The 16,447-nt window shown below is 41.8% G+C and overlaps 1 protein-coding gene across 6 annotated transcripts in view; it reads right to left on the bottom strand.

Annotated features, from left to right (window-relative positions):
• Positions 1 to 16,447, bottom strand: part of LOC109889245 (NT-3 growth factor receptor-like) — a 292,647-nt gene that overhangs the window by 2,681 nt on the left and 273,519 nt on the right. The window contains exons 14-17 of one of the 6 annotated variants that reach the window (XM_020480545.2): positions 11,390 to 11,562; positions 9,756 to 9,999; positions 5,681 to 5,686; positions 5,040 to 5,198 (exon numbers count right to left, since the gene is read on the bottom strand). In XM_020480545.2, coding sequence (XP_020336134.1) covers positions 5,040 to 5,198; positions 5,681 to 5,686; positions 9,756 to 9,999; positions 11,390 to 11,562 — 582 coding nt within the window. Of the gene's footprint in view, positions 1 to 4,870; positions 5,199 to 5,680; positions 5,687 to 9,755; positions 10,000 to 11,389; positions 11,596 to 16,447 lie in introns of those variants that run through there. The other 5 variants (XM_031822672.1, XM_031822675.1, XM_031822673.1 and 2 more) reach the window with 5 other exon arrangements.

Genomic DNA, 16,447 nt, shown 5'->3' on the forward strand with positions numbered 1-16,447 from the left:
GTTTCGAAACTTCAAGCCTGATGCTACCTGAGCTTGATGAGCCATACATTAAAGACATTTTATGAGCCCAAGCCCAAAAAAGTCCAACTGATGGTGTCATTATCCAGTAGGCCTACATTGCCTATTATATATAGGCTATAGCACATTACGAAAACAGATAAGCCCATTAATGTAGCTATGCTCTCTTGGGTAAATAAACGATACAAGCTCCAGTAGGCTAATCTTTCTGAGGGTGGACTGTATTACTGTACTGTATTACTGTACTGTATTGTATTATGCCATATTATATGTCTGAAATTATGCTCCTCGTTCAAACTATCAAGCTGAGAGAGAACATGCAACTATGGTGCAGGACATGCGGCCTTCAAAGTTACAATTATAGGATAGCAAATCTGGTTGAATTTGGAAATATCATAGGGCCTATTTTACATTTTTACAATTAGTAGACTGACGCATATCTTTCATAATATTCCCCCTAATGTTGTGCGACATGCGTATTAGCCTACTTCCTATTTGCTGCTTCATTCCTTCCTCACTTTCAACAATTCATTGAAATACATTTTGATGTCCTTATCTTCATCATTGTAATGACATGCTTGAAAAATTTCGGACTAGACTAAGATGCAGACTGCCTTCACTTCTCTTCACGAAGATTGAATGGTTATGGGTGAGAGGTATAAATAAATAACTGATTCAGCCTACCGCCATCAAGCATTCTTCCTTCCCCTCTTGAGTTCTATTGGCTGCTGTACTTAACATTCAGCCAACAAGAGCTTGCATCCCTCTTCGAATAATCTATTAGTAGTTTTTCATGCAAGCTATTCTAGGTTAGCTTTTCGCGGGACTCTACGAGCTAAGGAGTGTTTTTTAAGGCCAGTGGAGCACAGGTGCAGAGGCACTTGCATAACCCATCATTCATTAGATATATGGCTAATGCTGCATCAAATGTATTACGTGAAAGGGTATGATAAGACATCTATAGGAAAATAATGATCTATTTTGGATGCAATTTGAATGGAATTGATGGAGAGAGAGAAAGACCGCGAGAGCGTCGGCTGATTTAAAACAACTAAACTCAGCAAAAAAGAAACGTCCTCCCACTGTCATCTGCGTTTATTTTCAGTAAACTTAACATGTGTAAATATTTGTATGGACATAACAAGAGTCAACAACTGAGACTTAAACTGAACAAGTTCCACTGACGTGACTAACAGAAATGAAATAATGTGTCCCTGAACAAAGGTGGGAGGTCATAATTAAAAGTAACAGTCAGTATCTGATGTGGCCACCAGCTACATTAAGTACTGCAGTGCATCTCCTCCTCATGGACTGCACCAGATTTGCCAGTTCATGTTGTGAGATGTTACCCCACTCTTCCACCAAGGCACCTGCAAGTTCCCAGACATTTCTGGGGGGAATGGCCCTAGCCCTCACCCTCCGATCCAACAGTTCCCAGACGTGCTCAATGGGATTGAGATCTGGGCTCTTTGCTGGCCATGGCAGAACACTGACATTCCTGTCTTGAAGGAAATGACGCACAGAATGAGCAGTATGGCTGGTGGCATTGTCATGCTGGAGGGTCATGTCAGGATGAGCCTGCAGGAGGATGTCTTCCCTGTAATGCACAGCGTTGAGATTCCCTGCAATGACAACAAGCTCAGTCCGATGATGCTGTGACACAACGCGCCAGACCATGACGGACCCTCCACATCCAAATCGATCCCGCTCCAGAGTACAGGCCTCAGTGTAATGCTCATTCCTTTGACGATAAACGCGAATCTGACCATCACCCCTGGTGAGACAAAACCGCGACTCGTCAGTGAAGAGCACTTTTTTCCAGTCCTGTCTGGTCCAGGGACGGTGGGTTTGTGCCCATAGGCGACGTTGTTGCTGGTGATGTCTGGTGAAGACCTGCCTTACAACATGCCTACAAGCCCTCAGTCCAGCATCTCTTAGCCTATTGCGAACAGTCTGAGCACTGATGGAGGGATTGTGCTTTCCTGGTGTAACTCGGGCAGTTGTTGTTGCCATCCTGTACCAGTCCCACAGGTGTGATGTTCAGATGTACCAATTCTGTGCAGGTGTTGTTACACGTGGTCTGCCACTGCGAGGACGATCAGCTGTCCGTCCTGTAGCGCTGTCTTAGGCGTCTCACAGTACGGACATTGCAATTTATTGCCCTGGCCACATCTGCAGTCCTCATGCCTCCTTGCAGCATGCCTAAGGCACGTTTACGCAGATGAGCAGGGATCCTGGGCATCTTTCTTTTGGTATTTTTCAGAGTCAGAAGAAAGAACTCTTTTGTTTCCTAAGTTTTCATAACTGTGACCTTAATTGCCTACCTTCTCTAAGCTGTGTGTCTTAACGATCGTTCCACAGGTGCATGTTCATTAATTGTTTATGGTTCATTGAACAAGCATGGAAAACAGTGTTTAAACCCTTTACAATGAACATCTGTGAAGTTATTTCGATTTTAAGGAATTATCTTTGAAAGACAGTGTCCTGAAAAAGGGACTTTTTTGTTGTTGTTGATGAGTTTATATTCGAGTGATACGCTGCAATAAAAATGTACAATTAAAATATGGTGGCCCCCGAAATCCAGATCGAGATGTGTAAATTCGAAATGCGTTCAGTCCTTATATAGCATAGGCTATGTTGCAGAAAATGTAGGCCTACCTGTCACAAGACAAAAAGTTACCAAGATGAGATGATACATGCATTGTGAACTGTGCTCCTACTGAGATGCGCTGTCTGTCCCCACCCCGAGCTGTCTGTCCCCACCCTGAGCAGACAGTAGAGAGTAGGCCATAGAGAAGCCATATTTAATGTATATATTTTAACAGTTCCATTTCACATCATGCTGTTCATATAAATCATTTATTATAATTTACCGGTTTCTCACAGTTATTTATCCTGGGAAATGTGAGTGGGTTTGGGCAGGAAATCTCGGTATATCTCAGTAACCTAGTTTCCCGGTATTTTTTTAATATATTTTTTTACCTTTATTTAACCAGGCAAGTCAGTTAAGAACAAATTCTTATTTTCAATGACGGCCTAGGAACAGTGGGTTAACTGCCTGTTCAAGGGCAGAACGACAGATTTTGTACCTTGTCAGCTCGGGGATTTGAACTTGCAACCTTTCGGTTACTAGTCCAATGCTCTAACCACTAGGCTACACTGCCGCCCCAGTATTCAACCCTAATGCAGAGAGTTTGGCCGCTGCAGTTTCTGAATTATAATGAATTTACATGACACTTCAACATTATCTAGCAGACATGTTAGCTCCCCTTTAACATTATATGGGGAATACTAAAACTTTGTATGAATGGTATTAATTGTATAAAACCAAATGTCTAGAATGCGCATTATGATGCATTTACATAACACTACAACATTATATGGCAGCCATGTTAGCTCCATAGAGGTCTTATTAAATTAATGAGTATTCTAATTCCTAATTCTATGGTTCATTCCCCATTAACATTACACAGGGAATATTTAAACATTGTAAATGAATGTTCTAGAATAAGAACATTCAACATTCTTAAAGTTGGCCTAACTCTCTAAATATATGGCTCTGGGGACATGTTTCATTTCACAGGTGATCCCTTTGGGCTAGGGGGGAAATTGGGTCTCTATGAGTTGTATTGATCTGTGTTTGTTCGGTGTGTTCTGTTGAATGGCTATGAGAATAACTGCCTCACGTTCCCATCCACAGACACACACACACAAAGGAACCCGGACATGAACAATCATTACCAATTAATCCACTCTGTGCAGTTCAAACAGGTCAAGGATGATAATGTGATTGCCATGCTAGTGAAGCACACCTGTGAGTTTTATGTTATGTTATTGATGTTGTCATGTTATTTAGCTTTGCTGCTCATTTTGATTGGATAGTAGGTGTGTTTATTGGTACATATCATATTGAGACCTGTGTAGCTAAAAATAGGACCACTTCAAGGTAGGGTTAAACATATCAACTCCAGTAAGTATGGTAACTTTGTTCTGCTGTCTGTGTTTATTTTGGGAGCATTTTGAGAGGCTGTGTTGTCGTCAGCGTGATGCTCTGTCTGCACAACTGCAGCCAAAAGGCTCTTTCCACAGGCGTTCGTTGAGTCAGTGAGTCACCACAGCCCCCCGTCTGCAGCCGAGACCGGGCACATTTACATTCACAGCACATTCACATAATTCACATTTATAAAATACTTCTGTCTGGGCCTCTGGTTATGGTTTCTATACCTATGGCTGGCTTCAGGATTGATTCATAATGCTGCTTTTCAGGTCTCAACGTAATGGAACAAGCAAATATATAAACAATGGCTCTGTCAGACTGGACATGCTGACGTTTGGCTGGAACTTGGGGCATTGTTGTTCTGAGATTTTAATTATCATGCCTTTTTAAAAAATGGTGGAATTGGTTTGGTGGACTATTGAACTCACAAATGAGTATAGTCCTTCATAGCTTCTGTCAATGTCAACAGTGTGATGTCTTTATGGTGGTTGGTTGAGAGGAATTTCAGTGGCACAGTGACTGTCTGCACATCATCACTACTTATATGTTCTATAGATAGAAAGCCTGGTGTAAAATGACTGTTGCTCACCTCACATGCCATCCCTTGTCTTTTATATCTATGGTGGCTATAAGACTTATGCGTGTGTTTGTGTGTAAATGGGAGTAATTTAATTTCAACACTCTCAGCTCACACTAACAGTTGCTGCTCTCTTGTCACCTTTGTTTAAGTCTTAATTGATTTCTCTTCTGGTCCAATATTGAGCCCAAAGGCCACTCTAAGAATAGGCCAATTAGCCTCTCCCACACTGCACCATTCTAGGGATTAGTAAGAGCGTTATGAATCACTGGCCCTGATTATCCACTGATGTGGTTTTAGTACGAGTGTGACTGTTGGATGGTAGTCTTTGCCGAGGAAGCAACAACTGTCGAATGCACATTATTGCATTGTGTGGTTATGTTGCTTATTTTCATTTCTGTTTTTCAGAAAAAGAGCAGAATACAAAAGATGGGTGTGCTACAGTACCTCGTTGTTGGCCAGTTGAAACCATGGCTGCTTCCCGTAGGTGAAGATCTCCCAGAGGATGACACCGAAGCTCCACACGTCGCTCTCTGTGGTGAACTTTCTATACATTATGCTCTCAGGGGGCATCCAGCGGATGGGCAGCATGGTGTGGCCTCCCACCTGTCAGAGAGAGAGAGATAGAGAGACATGGAGGGAGAGAGAGATAGAAAGACAGAGGGAGAGATATGGAGGGAGAGAGCGAGAGGGAGAGAAAGAGAGCAAGAGAGAGAGAGACATGGAGGGAGAGAGAGATAGAAAGACAGAGGGAGAGATATGGAGGGAGAGAGCGAGAGGGAGAGAAAGAGAGCAAGAGAGAGAGAGAGAGATGGAGGGAGAGAGAGAGAGAGAGAGAGAGAGAGAGAGAGAGAGAGAGAACAACAGATGTCAGCACAGTGTTATGGACCTGGGCTAACTGGATTTAAAACAACTGAAAAAGAAAACAATTGTACATGTCAAAGAAAATGACATTTTCACCAAAAGGCATGCAGAAGACACAATTTGAATACTTCTAGATGGTCTTTTCTAGTTTATTTTATTTATTCATTTATTTACTTTAAACTTGTATTTTTCTTATAAAATATTTGAGAAGAAGGGAAACCTACACAGCCCTGTAACACAGAAGATGAAGAAGAGTCAAATGAGGCTCAGCTGGGAGGAGGAAGAGAAGATGGAGCCAAGAGAGGGAAGGAAAAAGGATCCATTAAAGAAGTTTGACAGCTTCAAGCCATGCAGCAACATAAATGACGTCTTCCCTTCAGCCTTCCCTTCCCACTGACAGATATTCATCGATTAAAACAATGAGTCATTAATGATCTGTGCCCTCGTCTTTAACTCAACTGGATTGTTTCTAAATCCTTTTCCTAATCAGGTCAATTACACTGTGTATAATCACATCCGTGGAAGGATTGAACAAGAGTGCCTTTCAATAGGGGATGTCTGATTATTGTTACTTTCAACTCTTAAGTGGTAGCTGCATATTAATGACAGAGCTCATTGGCACTGAACTCACTATGGGTCAATGTATTGACTGAGCATGTGAATACAAAGAAGTTAACATTACATTACATTCCCACATTGCTGATACTGTAGCTATAAAGGACCAGTCTACCATGTCTGCCATCGATAATAACATCAGTTTCCTTCAGGTAATTATGTATTGTTGGTTTATCTTTGTTAAATTTGGCCCACTGAACATTATAATAAGTTGTTCTGTTTTACATCTCCAATATACTCACCCCTTCCTTCTCCCCCTCCTCCTCCTCCTCCTCCTTGTCCGCCTGCTCTGCTTTTTTAAGATTTATGACGGTTTATTAATGAGATTATGGTAAAATGTCTGCTGGACCACGTCCCATAAAGCCTGTGTGAATATGGAACCCTAACGCCACTACCACACTCTACTGATCTTCTTCCAAGCTGAAAAGAGAAAAAGGCTGTTTCAAAAATCAAATGTATTCATGTTCAATCATATAAATGAACCACATCTAATTATAAATAAGGGGGATGCAGATTTCAAATGTGTGTCTGTACTGTGCAGAAAAGGGTATCCGATAGTAAAATGTGAAGCCAAAGCAGTTCTAAGAGTTGTAATACGTTCCAGGACTATTAGAGAAAGGGGTATTGGTCTATCATATAATACACACACTACAACCCCAATGTTCACTGTAACACTGTAAATTGTCTTACCTTGAAACTCCACCATTGCCATATCTCTACCCTACTATCTCATCTCCTGATACATCCCCAGCTCTACCTCATTATCAATACTTGACAAGGAACATGTCGGAATGCCCGGGGAAGTACCTTCTCCTACATACTACATTTGCAAGGGACTCTGAAGTGAATTGGTTTCCCTGCTGCAATGACCTGACACCCTTTCCATTCATTCATCTTTATGTGGACAGATTGTTCCTCACCAGACTAATGTTGTTGGCACTACATGAGTAGGTACACCGCTCCATAATGCAGGCTGGTGTCCAACACATAGAGAGAGTAGAACAGGAGGATGATCCAAATTCACATATCGTTTTTGAAAACTTACCACGGTTCTATGATATTTGCATAATTCATAGAATGACAGATCTGTGTTTGTTATGCTAGCTCGGTCTGTCTTAGGGGACTGGGTCTGCTTCTCGGAGGCAGAGTATTTGTGAACTTGTTCATGTGTTTGTGTGTGTGTGCTGGGCGATTAAATGAATTGATTGAATTTCAATTAATCTTAATGGCTTCTCCCTGGCAAGCACCACCCTCAATTCAGTCTGGGGTTGAACGGAGGACCGTGGAAGCATATAAATCAGAGTGTGGGCTTCCCTTGGAGCAGAATTCAAACTGGCATGGTGACAACAAAAACTCCACCACAATCTCAAAGCATAGCACAATTAGCAAATAGTGAGACATTTAAATATTGCTAATAGACTGACGATAACATATGCATTGATTGAAGCAAATGTCAATACATTTTCCATACTGTCCATCAATGTTGTTGTTAGAGTCTAAAGGCAATTTAAGCATAATAACGAATCTGCTATATACCTTTCATAACTTAGAACATTGTCATTGGATTGTTGGATTAACATTACAGCTTGCTAACAGTGGCTGTTGGGGGGGTGCAATGTAATTACAGACCCAGTATAGTTTGTTATCCAGCGACCAGGTATTCAGTATTGATTATGTATAATAATACCACATCTAGTCTGCAGAATGCATTCCTCTGTGATGTGATATCAAGTTGTCATTGTCCACTCCTTAGTTCACAAACACAGTGCCATACCTGCAGACTGAGAACCAACAGCTAATTTGGCATTGGGGAGCCCAGGCATCACTTTCATTATACAGATGGGGGCTGTTATGCTGCCTGTGAGAACCCAGCTCAGACCGTGCTTTTGCTTACTGTGTCATATCCCTGGAGGGCAGTTTTCTTGGTTGGTTCTCCTTGAGGAGAGGAGAGGAGCGGATGTCAATATGTGACCAGTGTCAGGGAGATGTGTTCCTGGCTGCCACCCCGATTTATAATCACTCAACAAAAGGGAATGTGTCCAATGCAGTTACGACCTCCTAATCTCTCTGTCAGTGGACCATACACCAGGCCTGTTCTGGCAGAGATGCCCAGGCATAAAATGGCCAAGGCCCACAGTCCATTGCCAGACCAGCATACCAATAGGGGGCAGTCCAGCAGTCCTGTTAGTAGTCTGATGGTGAATCAGACATCTCTCTCTCACAGGCTACTCCACTGATGACCATCTGTACCTGTATGCCTATGATGTTGAGATTTTCTTACTATAACTTACTCGTGTTAGTATCTAAAAGGAGAAAAGCAACATGAAAGCTGTTGCAGTAAAGAACAGAAGTGGTTGGAACAGTAATTACACAATGAAAGTCAAGCATATTGCCTTAATTTACATCACTTCCTGGTCTCTTTGACACCTTATTGAGACATGTATTTTACTGAGCTGTGTGTTGCAAAGAGAAATCAGCTATTAGAGGTACCACTTAGGAAAAGTAGCCTGCAGAATACATTAAGTGGGAGGAGACTCAATGGACTATTTGACATTTACTGCAAATGTAACATATTTTCCACAATGGCAATTATAGTCTGTATCTAGTGAAAAACTGATGTACCACAGTAATAATCCCTTTGTGATGTCTGCACAGCTTCAGCAAGTCCATTATCAACTGGGACAAGAGCTCTATATTCAGTCTGGTCACCGTGTCTCAGAGACAACAAACAAAAGAATACAGCAAGAATGGTTCTGCCCTACACCTGACACATGTTTACTAATAGGGTCGTTCCACCAATTGAGTACCTTTTGGGTAGTGTAACTTGTTGTAAAAAAAGGACCATTAAGAGCCACTATTAAGATCCAAATAAAGTAACACGGTTAAACTTAACAGGGTTGACGATTTTACTTTAAATCAGCCATAAATCCACTTGTGACAGGAGGAATAAAGCTTGTTGTGTACAGTGTCAATTGAATACAAGCTTCACAAAACATTTCTAGACTGTCTATCTATGTGTAACACCAGAAAATGGCCAAAAAGAGTAGGATCAGCTCACCCGCCTTTACATTATGAATTGACTACTATGATTTGACTACTATGATTTGACTACTATGATTTGACTACTATGATTTGACTACTATGATTTGACTACTATGATTTGACTACTATGATTTGACTACTATGATTTGACTACTATGATTTGACTATTTTTAACATGACTTTAGCAAGTCATACTAAAATTCAGATTTATAGAATTTTCCATGTGGTCTACATTAAAGGACACTTAACTTACTATAACAGGCTTTTAAATTAAATATTGGTGGACAAATTCAACTAAAATATCAAAGGGACGCAAAAGGCCCTCTATTCATGGAACGACCCAATAGACATCATTATATTGAGCATGCATCACTTTTCTTGTACATTTCCTAGCATTAGTAAAGGTAAAGAGTTCAGGCATCTATAAAGGAAAAGATAACACACAATCATGAGGAATGGAGGCGAATGCAGAGTGAACACCACACCTTCCAGCCCACTGTGTCAAAACACCACCTGTTCACTAAAGCAAAAACACTGAGGTTGTCGCCGACAAGGTTAGCTTGATTATGAAGGTACTTACAAATACATGAATAATATGGAACAAATATTTTATTATGCAACATACATACTGTAGGTGCTTACCCGGTAGTAATCCGTGCTGTAGATGTCCCTGGACATTCCAAAGTCACCAATCTTAACCAGAAGGCCGTTGCCCACCAGGCAGTTCCGAGTGGCTAAGTCACGGTGCACAAAGTGCTGGGAGGCCAGGTACATCATCCCTGCGGCAATCTGAGTGGCAATGTGCAGCATCTGAGACAGGCCCAGCTCCCCATTGGTCTGCAGCGACTGTCCGTCAACCAGGATCAACGCATCAGGCCCATGAGCTCTGTGGATGGAGAAATAAGGGAGGGAGGGAGAATCTTATCTCAATCACCATATTCTTACTCCACATTACATTTTATAATGGATTTTAGCTCAGCATAGTATATGACAGTGGTATGTTCTTCAGTTGTAATAGATTGGACATGAGATTCATGGTGTTTTACATTCAAACTTTAATTGAGACAGGAACATGGGCCACGTCATTACCGTACCAGGGCCACTAGGTGCAAAACCAACAAGAGCTCTTCTGTATTAATGAATGCAGAACAATTGAATGGAAATGCTATAACTGTCATGACATTTGCATGTATAAAGCCATCAGCAAGCAGCAGACGTCGATCTACTCTGCCTCTGCTATTGAGCAACCAATGTTCCCTGCCACTGCCAAGCATCCAGGGGCTCAATAACATCCAATCATAAAGCTGTCTCATTTGAATTCTGAGTCCCAGCTTCCCTAGTCCGTGGAGGCTCAGTCAACAGACAGCCGTTACACACAGCATTTTGTGGTTTTACCCTAACAGGTTATCTCTACTTAATCTACAGTGTAGTGAATAGGAAGTCGCTGCTGCTGGTACTGGGTGACAGGTCTAGTGGAAAACAACGAAAACATTGTATTACCCCTCCTGTTTCTTGTACGCTACAACATTTCTCTGAGGGGAAGCCATCCATCAATCACAGCCTGATGCTTGCGGTGAAACCTGCAGGGTTGTGGCTGTTCTACTACACTACATGTAGAAATGATGAGGAAATAGACAGGAACTGGTTTCATCTTTGGAAATGATCACATATATTATATTGCTGGCCAAAGTATTTATTGTATGATGTTAACTCTAATACTGAGGATAGTTATTCAGGTTAGCGTAATGTGGACCAGCACAGCACATCACTAGTGGGGTGCAGTCAGCCTGCCATTAATTGTTGAGTCTATAGACACTTGTGGTTGGTAAACAGGGGGAGATGCTTCCACACACGTTTCAATTAAGATGAGTAAACTTCCACAGTTCCAAAAACACATATAAAGTATGTTTCTCAGTTGACAGTTTTTATAACTCATAGGCTACACCAAAGACACATTTATAGACATATGAGTTGAGCACGTCTTGTTTATCCCACACGTCACTGCTTTATTCAACTGAGTAAACTTAGCAATTCCAACAGCACACATCAGAAAAGTCTGGGCTACAGCACCCAAAGACAGAACTGAGTAAGAGTTGAGCACGTCAAATTTATTCTACACGTCACTGCTTTATTCAGCTGAAAAATCTATAACATCCAACAACACTCACCAGAAAAGTATTTCTCGGTTGGCAGCTTGTATTACTCCAAATACTAATTTACCCGAAATTAGGAAGAGTTGAGCATATCTTACTGTGCATTTAGTTGACACAACTTACCTGAGGAACTTATTGAGGTCTCCGTGTTTCATGTACTCAAAGACCATTATGAGGGGGTCTCCATCCACACACACACCGTAGAACTTGACAATGTGCTCGTGCTGCAGGTTCGTCAGTAGTTCCGCCTCCCTCTGGAAATCTTTTCTCGCTGCAAGGGTGGGGTCCTTCAGCGTCTGAGAAAATACAAGGGTGGAGTCCTTCAGGGTCTGAGGAGTACAAGGGTTTCTTTTAACTGCTTAGCAAAGTATGATACTGTTGCAACAACTTTATTAGACTGAGGAAATAGAGAGGAAAATTCAAATAGACCTTAGAAAATTGACCTTAGACATTTTCACTAGCCGACTACCCTATGGTATTCTACCCTGCACCTTAGACACCACTGCTGCCCTATGTACAGAGTCATTGAACACAGGTAAAAAATAACGTTTACATACTGTTTTGCCAACTTTATCTGTATATGCTATATTCTAGTCATGATTCATCCTATATAACTACTGCTGTACACATGTTCTATTCATATAGTGCCCATACATTCTATACACATCATTATATACAGTTGAAGTCGGAAGTTAACACACACCTTACATAAATACATTGAAACTCAGTTTTTCACAATAACTGATAATTTAATCAGAGTAAAAATTCCCTGTCTTAGGTAAGTTAGGATCAACACTTTATTTTAACAATGTGAAATGTCAGAATAATAGTAGAAAGAATGATTTATTTCAGCTTTTATTTCTTTCATCACATTCCCAGTGGGTCAGAAGCTTACATACTCTCAATAAGTATTTGGTAGAATTGCCTTTAAATTGTTTAACTTGGGTCAAACATTTCGGGTAGCCTTCCACAAGCTTCCCAAAAAAGGTTTGGTGAATTTTGGCCCATTCCTCCAGACAGAGCTGGTGTAACTGAGTCTGGTTTGTAGGCCTCCTTGCTCACACATGCTTTTTCAGTTCTGCCCACACATTTTTTATAGGATTGAGGTCAGGGCTTTGTGATGGCCACTCCAATACCTTGACTTTGTTGTACTTAAGCCATTTTGCCACCACTTTGGAAGGATAGTTGGGGTCATTGTCCATTTGGAAGACCCATTTGCGACCAAGCTTCAACTTCCTGACTGATGTCTTGAGATATTGCTTCAATATTATCCACATAATTTTACATCCTCATGATGCAATCTATTTTGTGAAGGGCACCAGTCCCACCTGCAGCAAAGCATCCCACAACATGATGCTGCAACCCCCGTGCTTCATGTTTGGGATGTGCTCTTCGGCTTGCAAGCATCCCCCTTTTTCCTCCAAACATAACGATGGTCATTATAGCCAAACAGTTCTATTTTTGTTTCATCAGACCATAGGACATTTCTCCAAAAAGTACGATTTTTGTCCCCATGTGCAGTTGCAAACCGTAGTTTGGCTTTTTTATGGAGATTTTGGAGCAGTGGCTTCTTCCTTGCTTAGCGGCCAATCAGGTTATGTCGATATAGGCCTCGTTTTACTGGGGACATTGATACTATTTTACCTGCTTCCTCCAGCATCTTCACAAGGTCCTTTGCTGTTGTTCTGGGATTTATTTGCACTTTTCGCACCAAAGTAGGTTGATCTCTAGGAGACAGAACATGTCTCCTTCCTGAGCTGTATGACGGCTGCGTGATCCCATAGTGTTTTCTAAGCTGTTTAAAGGCACAGTCAACTTAGTGTATGTAAACTTCTGAACCACTGGAATTGTGATACAGTGAATTATAAGTGAAATAATCTGTCTGTAAACAATTGTTGGAAAAATGACTTGCGTCATGCACAAAGTAGATGCCCTAACCGACTTGCCAAAACTACAATACAAGAAATTTGTGGAGTAGTTGGAAAACTAGTTTAAATGACTCCAACCTAAGTGTATGTAAACTCCCGACGTCAAGTGTATATACAGTATATAGAGTATATAAACACATACATATTTATTTATATATATTTTTCCACCTTTATTTAACCAGGTAGACTAGTTGAGAACAAGTTCTCATTTACAACTGCGACCTGGCCAAGAATAAAGCAAACAGTTTGACACATACAACAACACAGAGTTACACATGGAATAAACAAACATACAGTCAATAATACAGTAGAAAAAGTGTAGATATAGTGTGTGCAAATGAGGTAAGATAAGGGAGGTAAGGCAATAAATAGGCCATGGTGGCGAAGTAATTACAATATACCAATTTAACACTGGAGTGATTGATGTGCAGAAGATGAATGTACAAGTAGAGATACTGGGGTGCAAAGGAGCAAGATAAATAAATAAATACAGTATGGGGATGAGGTAGCTGGATGGGCTATGTACAGGTGCAGTGATCTGTGAGCTGCTCTGACAGCTGGTGCTTAAAGCTAGTGAGGGAGATATGAGTCTCCATCTTCAGTGATTTTTGCAGTTTGTTCCAGTCATTGGCAGCAGAGAACTGGAAGGAAAGGTGGCCGAAGGAGGAATTGGCTTTGGGTGTGACTAGTGATATATACTGTACCTGCTGGAGCGCATGCTATGGGTGGGTGCTGCTATGGTGACCAGTGAGCTGAGATAAGGAGGGGCTTTACCTAGCAGAGACTTGTAGATGACCTGGAGCCAGTGGGTTTGGCGACGAGTATGAAGCTAGGGCCAGCCAACAAGAGTGTACAGGTGCAATGGTGGGTAGTATATGGGGCTTTGGTGACAAAACGGATGGCACTGTGATAGACTGCATCCAATTTGTTGAGTGTTGGAAATTACATCGCTGATGTCGAGGATCGGTAGGATGGTCAGTTTTATGAGGGTATGTTTAGCAGCATGAGTGAAGGATGCTTTGTTGCGAAATAGGAAGCCAATTCTAGATTTAATTATGGATTGGAGATGCTTAATGTGAGTCTGGAAGGAGAGTTTACAGTCTAACCAGAAACCTAGGTATTTGTAGTTGTCCACATATTCTAAGTCAGAACCATCTGGAGTAGTGATGCTGGACGGGCGGGCAGGTGCGGGCAGCAATTGGTTGAAGAGCATGCATTTAGTTTTACTTGCATTTAAGAGCAGTTGGAGGCAACAGAAGGAGAGTTGTATGGTATTGATGCTGGTCTGGAGGTTAGTTAACACAGTGTCCAAAGCAGGGCCAGAAGTATACAGAATGGTGTCATCTGCGTAGAGGTGGATAAGACAATCACCAGCAGCAAGAGCGACATCATTGATGTATACAGAGAAGAGAGTCGGCCTGAGAATTTAACCCTGTGGCACCCACATAGAGACTGCCAGAGGTCCAGACAACCGGCCCTCCGATTTGACACACTGAACTCTATCAGAGAAGTAGTTGGTGAACCAGGTGAGGCAGTCATTTGAGAAACCAAGGCTGATGAGTCTACCGATAAGAATGTGGTGATTGACAGAGTCGAAAGCCTTGGCCAGGTCGATGAATATGGCTGCACAGTAATGTCTCTTATCGATGGCCGTTATGATGTTGTTTAGGGCCTTGAGCGTGGCTGAGGTGCACCCATTACCAGCTCTGAAACCAGATTGCAAAGCGGAGAAGGTACGGTGGGATTTGAAATGGTCGGTAACAAACTAGAATGGTCCAAACACACCAAGACAGTCGTGAAGAGGGCACGACACAGCCTATTCCCCTCAGGAAACTAAAAAGATTTGGCATTTGTTCTGAGATCCTCAAAAGGTTCTACAGCTGCAACATCGAGAACATCCTGACCGGTTGCATCACTTCCTGGTACGGCAATTGCTCGGCCTCCGACTGCAAGGCACTTCAGAGGGTAGTGCGTACGGCCCAGTACATCACTGGGGCAAAGCTGCCTGCCCTCCAGGACCTCTACACCAGGCGGTGTCAGAGGAAGGCCCTAAAAATTGTCAAAGATCCCAGCCACCCCAGTCATAGACTGTTCTCTCTACTACCGCATGGCAAGCATAACCGGAGTGCCAAGTCTAGGACAAAAAGGTTTTTACCCCCAAGCCATAAGACTCCTGAACAGGTAACCAAATGGTTACCCGGACTGTATGCATTGTGTGCCCGCCCCAACCCCTCTATTACGCTGCTGCTACTCTCTGTTAATCTCATATGCATAGTCACTTTAACTATACATTCATGTACATACTACCTCAATTGGCCCGACCAACCAGTGCTCCCGCACATTGGCTAACCGGGCTATTTGCATTGTATCCCACCACCCACCAACCCCTCTTTTTACGCTACTGCTACTCTCTGTTCATCATATATGCATAGTCACTTTAACCACACCTACATGTACATACTACCTCAATATATATGTATATAGACTTTCTTTTTTTCTCTATTGTGTTGACTGTACACTTGTTTATTCCATGTGTAAGTCTGTGTTGTTGTTTCTGTCACACTCCTTTGCTTTATCTTGGCCAGGTCGTAGTTGTAAATGAGAACTTGTTCTCATCTAGCTTACCTGGTTAAATAAAGGTGATGTAACGCTCAATGAGTGAATGGGTGTGGAGTCAGGCGCAGAGAGCAAAGGATGCGGGAAAAAACACGCTTTAATGTCCAAAATCAAAAATAACAAAATAGTTATACCCAACACAGGCTACAATATTACTACAATAAGTACCCTTAGGTAAAAATGAGAGGACATCGCGAAACCCAACAAAACACTAACACCTCTCACAAATACAGAAGAACAAGCCTGCACAAACAGAAGCGGGCTAAACTAACTTAAATACCACCACCCTAACAACCAAACAATGAAAAGGTGAAAACAATTAGACAAAACCAAACGAACACAGAACAAAGGATCGGTGGCAGCTAGTAGACCGGCGAGCGCCACCCGAACAAGAAGGGGAGCCACCTTCGGTAATATTCGTGACAGGTGAAATAAATTAAATAAAAAAAATATATAAAAAAATAAGCCTGACTTATTGTGTATAGCCTTGCTACTCTCATTTTCAAATGTCTTTTACTGTTGTTGTTTTTTCTCGCACTATTGGTTAGAGCCTGCAAGTAAGCATTTCACTGTAAGGTCTACACCTGTTGTATTCGGCGCACGTGACAAATAAACTTTGATTTGATGAATCTGTTTG

This window comes from Oncorhynchus kisutch, linkage group LG4, assembly GCF_002021735.2.
Source record: "Oncorhynchus kisutch isolate 150728-3 linkage group LG4, Okis_V2, whole genome shotgun sequence".
Lineage (NCBI taxonomy): Eukaryota > Metazoa > Chordata > Actinopteri > Salmoniformes > Salmonidae > Oncorhynchus > Oncorhynchus kisutch.